The sequence below is a fragment of the Bubalus bubalis genome, chromosome 2, assembly GCF_019923935.1.
Source record: "Bubalus bubalis isolate 160015118507 breed Murrah chromosome 2, NDDB_SH_1, whole genome shotgun sequence".
NCBI lineage: Eukaryota > Metazoa > Chordata > Mammalia > Artiodactyla > Bovidae > Bubalus > Bubalus bubalis.
The window spans coordinates 39101635-39114793 of NC_059158.1; the positions used below are offsets into that span (position 1 = coordinate 39101635).

Genomic DNA, 13159 nt, shown 5'->3' on the forward strand with positions numbered 1-13159 from the left:
ACAAGGTATGAAGAATTTCTCTCAAAGAATCAGCTAAGACTGGGAGTCAGCAGTGGGACCAGCAAAGCTTAGTATGCACTGATAAGTATTTTATATGTATTCACCCTTTTAATTTTCCCAACATCCTATGAGAAAGAATCTGAGGTAGGTATTATTATTATTCCCACTTTACTTATTTTTTATTGAAATATGGTCAACACACACCATTCTGGTATTTTCAGGTGTACAATGTAGTAATTCAACATTCAAAACATCACACTGATCAGAATGGCTGTTATGAAAAAGTCCTCAAACAATAAATGCTGTAGAGGGTGTAGGGGAGCCCTCTTATACTTCCTGGGAATGTAAGCTGGTACAGCCACTATGGAGACCAGCATGGAGGTTCCTTTAAAAACTGAAAGCAGAGCTACCATGTGATTCAGCTACCCAACTCCTGAGCATGTATCTGGAGAAACCGTAATGTGAAAGGATACACACACCCAGTGTTCACGGCAGCACTACAGACAATAGCCAAGACATGGAAGCTATCTAAATGTCCATTGACAGATGAATAGATAAAGATGTGCTACATATGGACAATGGAATATGGCTCAGCCATCAAAAAGAATGAAGTAATGCCATCTGCAGCAACATGGATGGACCTAGAGATTACCATACAATAACAAAGACAAACATCATATCTCTTATATAGGGAATCTAAAAAAAAAAAATAATACAGATGAACTTACAAAACAGACCCACACACATAGAAAATAAAGTTAAGGTTTCCAAAGGGAAAAGAGGGGGATAAACTAGGAGTCTGGGATTACCATATACACATTACTATTATATATGATGGCACCCCACTCCAGTACTCTTGCCTGGAAAATCCCATGGATGGAGGAGCCTGGTGGGCTGCAGTCCATGGGGTCGCTAAGAGTTGGACACGACTGAGTGACTTCACTTTCACTTTCCACTTTCCTGCATTGGAGAAGGAAATGGCAACCCACTCCAGTGTTCTTGCCTGGAGAATCCCAGGGACGGGGGAGCCTGGTGGGCTGCCATCTATGGGGTCGCACAGAGTCAGACACGACTGAAGTGACTTAGCAGCATTATATATGAAATAGATAATGAACAAGGACCCACTGTATAGCATAGAGAACTATACTCAACATTTTGTAATCACCTATAAGGGAAAAGAATCTGAAAAAAAAAAAAGGATATATACATATGTACAACTGAATCACTTTGCTGTACACCTGGAACTAACGCAACATTGTAAATCAACTATACCTCAGTTAAAGAAGTGATCACCACAGTAAGCCTAATAACCCTCTGTCGCCATGCAAAACTATTACTATATTATTGACTATATTTCTGTATATTATATCCCTAGGACTAATTTATTTTATAACTGAAAGTTTGTACCTCTGAATCCCCTTCACCTATTTCACTAATCCTTCCATTCTTATCCCTTCTGGCAACCACCAAGTTGATCTCTGTATCCATGAGTCTGTTTCTATTTTGTTTTGTTTGCTAATTTGTTTTATTTCCCAGAGTCCACATATAAGTGAGACCATAGGTATTTGTCCTTCTCTGTCTGACATGACTTGCCATTTGCAACAACATGGATGGACAGAAGGTATTATTATTCTCATTTTAATATGAGTTTACTAACTTACCCAAGATCACCCAGCTTGTACGTGGGTGGATCTAAGGTTTGGACCTAAAGGAAACTTGGCTCTGGAACCCATAAAGCAGCCGTCACAGTGAAGAGTAGAAGAGCTAGAAAAGAACTATTTCCTCGTCTTATAGATGAGGAGAGGAGGTACAGATAAGTAAAGCAAATGTTCCAGGTCACATGAATTGGTTGTTGACATTAGTAGAATGTCAGGACCCCCATCTCCTGACCTGCATGCAATCAGCAACACCCTGGCCTGAGTGGTTATGTAACGGTTCCTAGGAAACACCCAGCCCAGTGACAATCTGACATGATCACCCTCAGGAATGACTGTGTTGTATATCTATAGACTGTTTCTAAAGTCTCAAAGTGGGTTTGGTGTTAGACTGCAAAAACAGATTTAACCTTACTTCGTGCCAGTGAGACTCAGTGTTGAGCTTTATGTTCAGTACTGAGCATGGTATTTTCAGAGGAAAATGAGTATGAATATTTGCCCAGAGACACATAGCAGGTTTGCAAAGGGCGGGGCAGCCCAAGAATCTGGGTTTTGTTCACATAGACCAAAGAAGGGCAGCCTTGAGGGAACATGAAATGGTCCAAAATCATGGTTGGTTCTGCTAGACGCCTATAAGGCCTCTTTGCTTTCTGAAGTCCTCTGATTCTAGATTTTCAGCTTCATGTAGCACAAATGTGTTATATAAGATGTATGGGGTCAGGAATCAGAAAACAGGATCATGTGTGTGTGCTAAGTCACTTCAGTCGTGTCCAACTCTTTGCGACCCTATGGACTGTAGCCCACTGGGCTCCTCTGTCCATGGGATTCTCCAGGCAAGAATACTGGAGTGCGTTGCCATGCCCTCCTCCAGGGGATCTTCCCAACCTAGGGATCAAACCTGGATCTCCTGCATTGGCAGGTGGGTTCTTTACCACTAATGCCGCTTGGAAGCCCCAGAGAGCAGGATCAGCACCACATAACTGGGCAATTATTTCACTTCTCTGAGCCTGTTTCTAGTGTGTTTCTATATCTCATTTTCAATATTAACCATATCAAAGACTGTACAAAATAGTTTAACAAGTAAGCAAACACTCACATACAGACCAGTAGACTGGGGGAGTACCACAACGCCCCAGCACATCAGAAGTCTCTTTTGTCCAATCCCTCCTCCCTCCAGGGGTAGCCCACTGCTTTGACTTCGTGAGAATCAGCAACTTGCTTTCCCCAAAACAGCTCTGCCACTTATTTTCTTGAACTTTAACCCCTTTCTCTTAACTTTAATTTTTGAAATTCAATTTAATGGGATTATGTTATAGGTTCCTCTGTGACCTGCTTTTTCCCCTTAATGTTGTAATTCTTGGCTTCATCTATTTTGAAGCATGTAGCTGACTTTGGTCACATTCACAGCTGCAGAGCACAGCATGTATGCCCACACCACAGTGTACTTATCTGACTTCACTGTTGATACACATTTGGGCTACTACACGGTTTTTGCTGTCATGAACACTATTCTATGAACCTTCTTGTGTAAGTCTTGTGGCGCACATGTGCAAAATCAACTACAGATGGATTAAGAGCTCAAATATGGAAGCCAAAACTATGTAACATTTGGAAGGAAACATAGGCAAATATCTATATGACCTCTAGGTAGGAAAGGACTTCTTACATGAGATTCCGAAAGCATCACCCTAAAGGAAGAAAATGATGAACTGGCATATACTTGGAAGTGGAATGGCGGTGGGTGTGCACACATTCTACAACCAGTAATAATGTCCAGTCATTATCAAGAGCTTGTGGCAATTTATACTCCCACTAGCAGGGGAGAGTCTCACTTGCTTCACATTTTCACCAATGCCTGATATTTTGGTCAGAATTTTTCATTTTTGCAAATCTAGTGATTATAAATGGCTTTCCCTGGTGTTTGAAATGTTCATATTTCTAATGTTTACCATTTGTTTATTAGTCATCTTGTTTTCTCTTCTTAAAGTGCCTGACTTTTGGTCCATATTTATATTAGGATGTTTGCTTTTTATCTGACTGAATACCTGTGACGGATTCATTTTGATGTTTGGCAAAACTAATACAATTATGTAAAGTTTAAAAATAAAATAAAATTTAAAAAAAAAAGAAAAAAAAGAGAAATTTTCAAAGTATTCAGATTACTAAGTGTTTTGCTTTGTTTGTTACATGTTGAAATTTTTTTCTTCCATTTTGGGACTTGTCTTTATTTTATTAATACTCTTTTAATGTTGCTTTTTGAATGAACAGAAACTTTTCATTTTAGTCAAATTTATCATTTTCTTCCTTTATGGTCTATGCTTTCTGAGTCTCATTTGAGAAGTTCTTTCCTACCCAGAGATCATTCAGATATTTTCCAATATTTTTTCCAAATGTTTTACAGTGTTGCCTTCTATATTTAAATCTTCAAAACTTCTGTATTAACTATAATGCTTGGTGTGAGGTAGGGGTCCAATTTCCATTATTTTCACATAAGAATTACTAAATATTCCAGCACCATTTGAAAATTTTCTTTTCTCATCTATAGTGCTTGCTATGTCAAACCACTACTGACCACATATGAACGGGACAGTCTCCCTTATGTCTTCATGTATATAACTGTTATGGAATGGTTTGTGTGAGCCTAAATTTAGTGTCAAAATATCATTTTCAAATTTTAAAAAAGTATGAGTTAGATTAATAACTACTGACCTGAAAGGATGTTCATTATACTTTATTAAAGAAAATTTCAAGTTGAAAAGGAAATGTATATAAACTCTGGTGTGTACATGCCTTGTATGTTTGTAAATGTTTAAAAGAATTATAATTTTTAAAAGAATCATATTCTTTAATAAAGAATGCAAGGTTATACTCCAAAAAATATATCATTTTCACTAACATAGCAAAGTGCTGCATTTGACTTGGTGTATTATACCGTTAATCCATGATCAACGTGCTGTCATTCATTAGCTCAAATTTATCTGATTAATCATGTCAAGAAAACCAGAACACAAAGGTCTGCTTATCTCTAAAGCTAACCTTAAACAAAGCTATTTCTAAATATTCCTGAGTCTTACGACAGGCTATAAACAGGATTCTTCTTAGTATTTAGTTCCTGGCATTTAGTTGTCCGTTTCAGATACTTAATCCTACCTCACACTGAGCCTTTTTATCTCATAAATAAGGTTTTGCGTGGTTTATGTCCATTATGTAATGCAATAAGAAATTAAACACCAAGAACTGTCATACCAAAGATTTTGTCTATTGAAGCGTTTGAAGGCAATGTGCAATTAAACACAGTAAATTGTCTTTTTAAACGTTGCGGAATATCGTTTCGACCGCCTCCAGGATGGATCATTGCTGCTATGAGCTGTACATCAACAATAGTGGTGAAGTCTCCAGGCTTATCCAAGCTGTACATTCCTTCCATCTCCATCATCTGTCGCACAATCTCGTTAGTTATCTGGAATTTTAAACAGTGATATTTTAGTAACACATCACTACCATTTTTCTCCAAATTTCCTATAAAATAGTACAGATGACATAAAAAAAAAATGCTCAGCTCTTTTCAATGAAGTGTTTGTGAATGTTGCCTTCAAGGCAATTTAACTTAAATTGTACCACCCACGAACTCTAAACCTGGTGCAAATCCAAAGCACTCTTTACCACTTTGATAAATTTAGATAAAGGAATTACAGAATATTTGGTACAATTACAAGAGTTCTCAAAGTTACAAGTTTTACTACACATATCTTTCACATTTTACATTCAACTTTTCAAAATACCTTAAATCAGATTATGGGATACTTTTACTCCTAACTGTTTTGGTATTGGATTTTATATCCCCAGCTTTCTTCTCTACAACCTATGCCACTGCTAACATTCCCGCTGTATTGAATTTTTTTCCTCTCTTAGTTCTAGAGGTTTGGTTCTTCCAAGGCTCATCTTGAGACCCTGGATCACTTTCTAAGACATTCTTCTCCACTCATCCCTCAGCTGTAATCTTTATACAGGCTCCCATCCTTGGCTCTTCTCTATTCCTTTTCTGTTTCTATCTCAACTGTATATCCTAAAGAATCTCAACTCTGTAACTCAAGCTTCAGATTCTCTTCCAAACTCCACACTTGTACATCCAAATTCCTACTGGGCATCTCTGAACAGATGACATACAAGCCCTTCAAATACAACACTCTTTCATTCAACATTTAATGAATGGCTACTCTGTGTCTGGCCCTGTTGAAACATAGACAAAAATCCCTGTCTTCATGAAGCATACCTTCTTGTGGTGGAGACAAAACATACATGTGCCCACCTGTATGTATGTATGTATGTATATATATGTATGTTATAAGTCCTTTAGAGAAAATGAGCAGAGAAAGGAAACAGGCAGTGCTCATGGATGCAACTGAATGTGGAAGCAGGAAAGACTTCATCTCATAAGACATATAACCAAAAACTTGAAGAAAGTGAGAAAGCTAACCATTCATATATCTAGGGGAAAGGCATTCCAGGCAGAGGAAACAGCAGATGAAGAGGCTCTGAGTAAATGTTACATTCAGTGTGTATAAGAATCAGTAAATGTGGCTGGAGGAGATTCATGGGAAGATGAGATCAGTGTAGGGTCTTTGGATCACGGGGACGATTTTGGCGTTTATATGCTACGCATCTCCGGGGAGAATTTTGAGCAGAGGAGTGTGTCACAATCTGACACGTGTTTTAATTGGTTACTGATATGCAGATAGCTTGAGAGGCACAAGGGAAAAGGAGAGACAATGAGGAGATGTGTGTAATCATCAAGAAGAGAGATGGCAGCTTGCACCAGGCTTTAGCAATGGAGTGATGAGTAGTGGTCAAGACTTCCGTATAGTTTGAAGACAGGCTGAATGCGAAGTTGCTATTTCTTGAGATGGAGAAGACTATTGTAGGAGCAGGTTTGGGGAGTAATGGGAATTTCATTTTGGACATGTTAAGTTGGACATCCAACTAGGCATTCCTAATTGGATTTTTAAAAAATCTGAATTCAGGAATTCTTCATCTTTTAGATAACTAAATACACTTCCTCTCTCCTCACCTTATAGGAACTGCTGAAAGGTTTATCTGACCAGGATCCCTGCTGAATGGGAGAGGAAAAGGGAAAGAAAAAGAACAACAAAGTCTCCCTGGGAGGTTGTGGCCTCAGAGTGACACTAGAATAGATTTGCACCATGAGTATGCATAGCCTAGATGGGCCAGAGACGCTCAAATATTAACCTTTCTTTGAGGTGATCCCGGCTGAATAAGCATTTAAGAATCCGACAGAAGAAAACTCAAAACCTATCCAGTTAAGGGCACATTCATCTGAAGCTTTAAGAAACAGCCACAGGTAATTTTTCAAGGGCAATGACTTTGGAAGCAGTCAAAGATGCAGAAAATAAGACACTTTGAGCATGAACAAGAACTACTGAGACAAAAGAGAACAGGCACAGATGTTATGGACTTTGAGATGATGATATTAACAGACACAGACTTTAAAGCAACTGTGCTCAACATGTTGAAAGAAATAGGCAATGATTTGAAAATAGATGCAAGGAATAAAAACTGTAAAAAGTGATAACATCGTTGAAAGAAAAAAGAACCAAACAGCAATTGAAATTAAAACTCAGTGGATGAATTTGACAGCAGAGTGGACAAAGCAGAGAAGAACATTAGTGAGATGGATGATAGAAGAGGAGAAATTACCTAGACTATAAGCATTGGACAGAGAAAAGGTTAAGATGTACAGAAAAGAAGTACAGAAACATAGAGGGCAAAGAAGAAAATCTAATACACACTGGGAGTGTGATAAGAGGGGAAAGTAAGTGAGGCAGAGGCAATATTTGTAGAGAGAAGAATAAAAATTTTCTAGACGTGACAAAGAGACAAATCCACAGATTGGTGAGTTCCAATAAATCCCAAGCGAATAAATACAAATAAATCTACACCAAGGAACATAATTCAAAAAAGAAAAAGATTATAGGAAAGTAAGGTGGCAAGAGAAAAAAGGCAGATTTACTTCAGAGGTACAATGTGGTAGTTGACATCTCAACAGCAACAAGGAAAATAGAAGACAGAAATCATATATTTAAAATGATGAAAGAAAATAACTGCCAATCTTGAAAATAAAGACTTTTGTAGACCAAAAAAAAAACCTTCAAAAACAAACAAAACAAAACAAAAGTTTGTCATTAAAAGATTTTCTCCTAAGGAAGTTTTAAAAGTAGAAGAAACATGATTTCAGATGGGAGGCCCAGGAATAAGAATGAATAAAGAGTGAAAAAAGTGGTAAAGAAATGAGTAAGGCAAACAAAGAGTGAATATAAAAATCAGTAGGGCTTCCCTGGTGGCTCAGCAGTAAAGAATCTGCAAATGCAAGAGACATGGGTTTGATCCCTGGTCCAGGAAGATGACACGTGCTGTGGAAACGCTAAGCCCGTGTACCACAACTACTGTGTCTGTGTTCTAGAATCCAGGGGCTGCAGCTACTGAGCCCACACGGGGCAACTACGGACGCCTGCCTGCCCTAGAGCCTGTGCCTGCGACAAGAGAAGCCATTGCTATGGGAAGCCCACGTACCACAGCCAGAAAGTAGGCCCAGCTCATCATGGAGAAGGCGATGGCACCCCACTCCAGTACTCTTGCCTGGAAAATCCCATGGACAGAGGAGCCTGGTGGGCTGCAGTTCATGGGGTCGCAAAGAGTCGGACACGACTGAGCGACTTCATTTTCACTTTTCACTTTCCTGCATTGGAGAAGGAAATGGCAACCCACTCCAGTGTTCTTGCCTGGAGAATCCCAGGGAAGGGGGAGCCTGGTGGGCTGCCGTCTATGGGGTCGCACAGAGTCGGACACGACTGAAGCGACTTAGCAGCAGCAGCAGCAGCAGCTCATCACAGCTAGAGAAAAGCTCCCGCAGCAATGAAGACCCAACACAGCCAAAAACGAATAATAAGCATTTTTTTTAATCTTAAAAAAGAAACAGTAAAAATAATGTCTCAAGGGAGCTTGCTTTGAAAAGAGAGATACAGATAGCCAAAAAACAAATGATAAGATGCTCAACATCACCAATTATTAGGGAAATGCAAATCAAAACTACAATGAGGTATCATCTTACACAGTTCAGAATGGCCATCATCAAAAAATCTATAAACAGTAAATGGTGGAGAGAGTGTGGAGAAAAGGGAACACTCTTATACTGTTGGTGGGAATGTAAAGAGGTACAGCCACTATGGAGAGCAGTATGGAAGTTCCTTAAAAAAACAAAAATAGAACTACCACATGATCCAACAATCCCACTCCTGGGCATCTATCTGGAGAAAACCGTAACTCAAAAAGACACATGTACCCCAGTGTTCACTGTAGCACTATTTACAATAGCCAGGACATGGAAGTGACCTAAATGCCCATTGAGAGAGGAATGGATAAAGATGTGGAACATATGTACAATGGGCTATTACTCAGCCGCAGAAAGGAACCAAATAATGCCATTTGCAGCAACATGGATGGACCTAGAGATTGTCCAACTGAGTAAGCCAGGCAGAAAAGACAAATGTGACGATATCGCTTATACATGGAATCTAAAAAAATATTATATACGTGAACTTATTTACAAAACAGAAACAGAGTCGTAGATGTAGAAAACAAACTTACAGTTACCAGAAGGGAAAAGTGGGGAGGGCAGGGATGAATCAGGAGGCTGGGATTAACATACACACACTAACATAAATATAATAGATAATAAGGACTTACTGTATAGCACAGGAAACCCTACACAATACTCTGTAATGACCTAGGTGGGATAAGGATCTAAACAAGAGTGGATTTATGTATATGTATAACTGATTCACTTTGCTGAACACCTGCACTAACACAGCCTTGCAAATCAACTACACTCCTATAAAAATAAAACTGGCATTACACAATATAATGGTGACCAATACAATTTATGGTGACACAAAGAGAGTTATAGACTTAAATACAAGTCAACAATAAAAGGATAAATCAGAAGAAAGATAAAGGAAATTCAAGTGTTCAAAGGTCACTGGATATACAAAATGGGAAAGAAGAGCTAGATTTTCTTTATTTCAGATTATGTATGCAGGATGTACTGTCAAGGGTAACCACTAAAACACAGAAATTGACTGCAGTAAATGGATAGTAAAGAAAACAAAAGGGAACAAAAATCAATGTGTTGTCAGTGGGAATAGCAAGAAGACTGCGGGACTTCTATGATCAGCTGAGGGCAAGGAAACAATGGTGTCCAAGGTCTGAGAAAAAGACAGTATGAAAGGAGCCTGAAAGTAAATGCCAGGACAGGAATAGACAGGATAAAGATACATAACACAAAACATGCAGTGCAATTTCTGGGCAGTACCAAGAGCTTAGCAGAGGTCCATAAATATGATTTTAAAGTGAAACCAGTATTGTGTATTTTTCTCCAGCTAAGTATAACTGCATAGATGCAGGTAGGTGGTGAGCAAAAAGGTTTAACAAGAATTGAACATGGTTAAGGCTTTCACAGATGAGTAGAGGGTATATGCTCCCATGATTATAATGATAGAGTATGGAACTGTAGCTGGGGGAAGGAAGAAACTGAGGAAATGAGAAGAAATGAAGGAGAGTTTGATGATGGTAGGAACAGTGGTTGACGGCTCCATCTGGTTGATGTTTGATGGCTCCATCAACAGTGGTTGATGCCCAGCAGTGGGATTTCTGGATCATATGGTAGTTCTATTTTTAGTTTTTAAAGGACCCTCCATACCATTCTCCATAATGGCTGTATCTCTTTACATTCCCACCAAAGGTGTAAGAGTGTTCCTTTTCTCCATACCCTCTCCATCATTTACTGCTTATAGATTTTTTTTTGATGATGGCCATCTGTAGTAGAAGAAATGAGCTACAGAGTGTGGATATAGTGATCAGAGAATAAAAGGGTTGAAATTGAGATAATGAAGGGATGACAGTTATTGATAATGACAAGGTGTAGGGTATGACTGCATCAACCAGTAATTCAGACAGAGTGGAAGACATGATTATAGGGAAGTCTAGGTCAAGGAACTAAGAGGCCAAGATCATGTATGGAGATCAAGGTTGGCATCACTGAAAATTCTGACAAGCAGGACTGGCTTCGTAATTTGTGGGGCCCAAGTCAAAATGAAAATGCAGTGTCTCTGTTCAAAAATCATTATTAGGAATTTCAAGACAGTGAGAGCAGAGCATTAAACTACATGCAAGGTTCTCTGACGTGCGAGTCTCTGTGCTATGACACATTGTACACACCATGACAATGACCCTGGAGCCTGGGGCAGCCCTGGACAGAGAGTATCAGTGATCCAGGGACTGAAATCTTTGGCCGGGGGTTTTGGGGGTTGGAGGGCGACGCAGCACCAAAGGAACCGAGGACCCCTCCCTCACATCCAGGTGAGAAGTATGCAGGGAAAGCAGCATCCTCGGTTTCCCACTGGAGCAAGATGGTGAGGAAAAGCTCAGAGGAGAAGCTGAATTTTCAGGGAATTTTGCAATGCAGGAGATCTGTGTTCCAACCCTGGGTCAGGAAGATCCCCTGGAGGAAGAAATGGCAACTCACTCCAGTATTCTTGCCTGGGAGATCCCATGGACAGAGGAGCCTGAGAGGCTACAGTCCATGGGGTCACAAAGAGTTGGACACAGCTGATCGACGAACACTTTCACTTTTCACTTTGTGGATGAACCATGACCTCTGACGGTGCACAGAGGGTTTTTACGAGGAGGGAATGTAGGAGATGGGGTCAGAGAAGGGCCAAGCAGCACTGATGGGAATCAGTCTCAGGCTGAGCATGGATGGGCCTGGGAGTCCTGACCTCCTGGTGACATCAAAGGTAAACCTGATGTTGGTGGAAGGGGTGTGACCGGTCCTGGTGGGCTCCGGTGGTGCTGTTGGAAAGGCAGTGGACAGCAGTGGGAAGGGGTGTTGGGGATCCCGCCAGGAACATGCTGAACCCAGGTAGTAGCATCTGTGAGGTCCTCTAAGGGAAGTGAGTCTGGGGTTGATAGACGATCACAAATAGGTCAGTGGTGTATAAAAGAGCTATCTCCTTTTTTCAGTGTTTTCTAAACATCACATACTCCTGGAAAAGAGTATGTAGAGTGAGAAATAAGAGAACAAAGATAAAACCCTGGGGAAAGGAAGAGAGAAGCCAGAAAGTACACTGAAATCAAGCAGTCAAAGAGATAGAAGGGAACATGGGGAGAAGCATACAGGGATTTCAAGAAAGGAGAATGTCACCTATCACCAGAGGTCAAAAAAGATGGAGAATTATTACTAGGCTTAATCAAGTGACAGTTATTGATCTTTTATATATAACCAAGTAAAAGTGAAAGTGTCAGTTGTATCTGACTCTTTGCAACCCCATGGACTGTAGACCACCAGACTCCTCTGTCCATGGAATTCTGCAGACAAGAATACTGGAGCATGTTGCCATTTCCTTCTCCAGGGGATCTTCCCGACCCAGGGATGGAACCTAGGTCACCTGCATTGCAGGCAGATTCTTTACCATCTGAGCCACCAGGGAAGCCCATATATATAACCAAGAATACTGGTTAAATATCACCTACATGAGATATTTTAGTCATACCTGATCTCCCCATTCATTAATCACGGGCATATTAATGTCATCAATAAATACAGTCATCTTTCTGCCTCCAGGTGGCCCATATGTGCTTCCCATCCGCTTGTCCACATAGCTTTCAATTGTTCTCTAGAGAAAAGGAAACAGTCTGTTTTATGCATTACACTTCAATCCATTTCTAAAAATGATGAAAAAGATGTTCAACATCACTCATTATCAGAGAAATGCAAATCAAAACCACTATGAGGTACCATTTCACGCCAGTCAGAATGGCTGCTATCCAAAAGTCTACAAGCAATAAATGCTGGAGAGGGTGTGGAGAAAAGGGAACCCTCTTCCACTGTTGGTGGGAATGCAAACTAGTACAGCCACTATGGAGAACAGTGTGGAGATTCCTTAAAAAACTGGAAATAGAACTGCCTTATGACCCGGCAATCCCACTGCTGGGCATACACACTGAGGAAACCAGAAGGGAAAGAGACACGTGTATCCCCAGTGTTCATCGCAGCACTGTTTATAATAGCCAGGACATGGAAGCAACCTAGATGTCCATCCGCAGATGAATGGAGAAGAAAGCTGTGGTACATATACACAATGGAGTATTACTCAGCCATTAAAAAGAATACATTTGAATCAGTTCTTTTTTTTTTTTTAATTTTATTTTTAAACTTTACATAATTGTATTAGTTTTGCCAAATATCAAAATGAATCCGCCACAGGTATACATGTGTTCCCCATCCTGAACCCTCCTCCCTCCTCCCTCCCCATTCCATCCCTCTGGGTTGTCCCAGTGCACCAGCCCCAAGCATCCAGTATCGTGCATCGAACCTGGACTGGCAACTTGTTTCATACATGATATTTTACATGTTTCAATGCCATTCTCCC

At 40.0% G+C, this 13159-nt stretch overlaps 1 protein-coding gene across 1 annotated transcript in view; it reads right to left on the reverse strand.

Moving 5' to 3' along the window:
* The window catches only part of DNAH8 (dynein axonemal heavy chain 8), a 332077-nt gene that overhangs the window by 145534 nt on the left and 173384 nt on the right, over window positions 1-13159 (reverse strand). Inside the window, exons 55-56 of the mRNA XM_044930509.2 lie at window positions 12281-12403; window positions 4902-5115 (exon numbers count right to left, since the gene is read on the reverse strand). Of these exons, the coding sequence (XP_044786444.2) occupies window positions 4902-5115; window positions 12281-12403 (337 nt within the window). The remainder of the gene's footprint in view (window positions 1-4901; window positions 5116-12280; window positions 12404-13159) is intronic.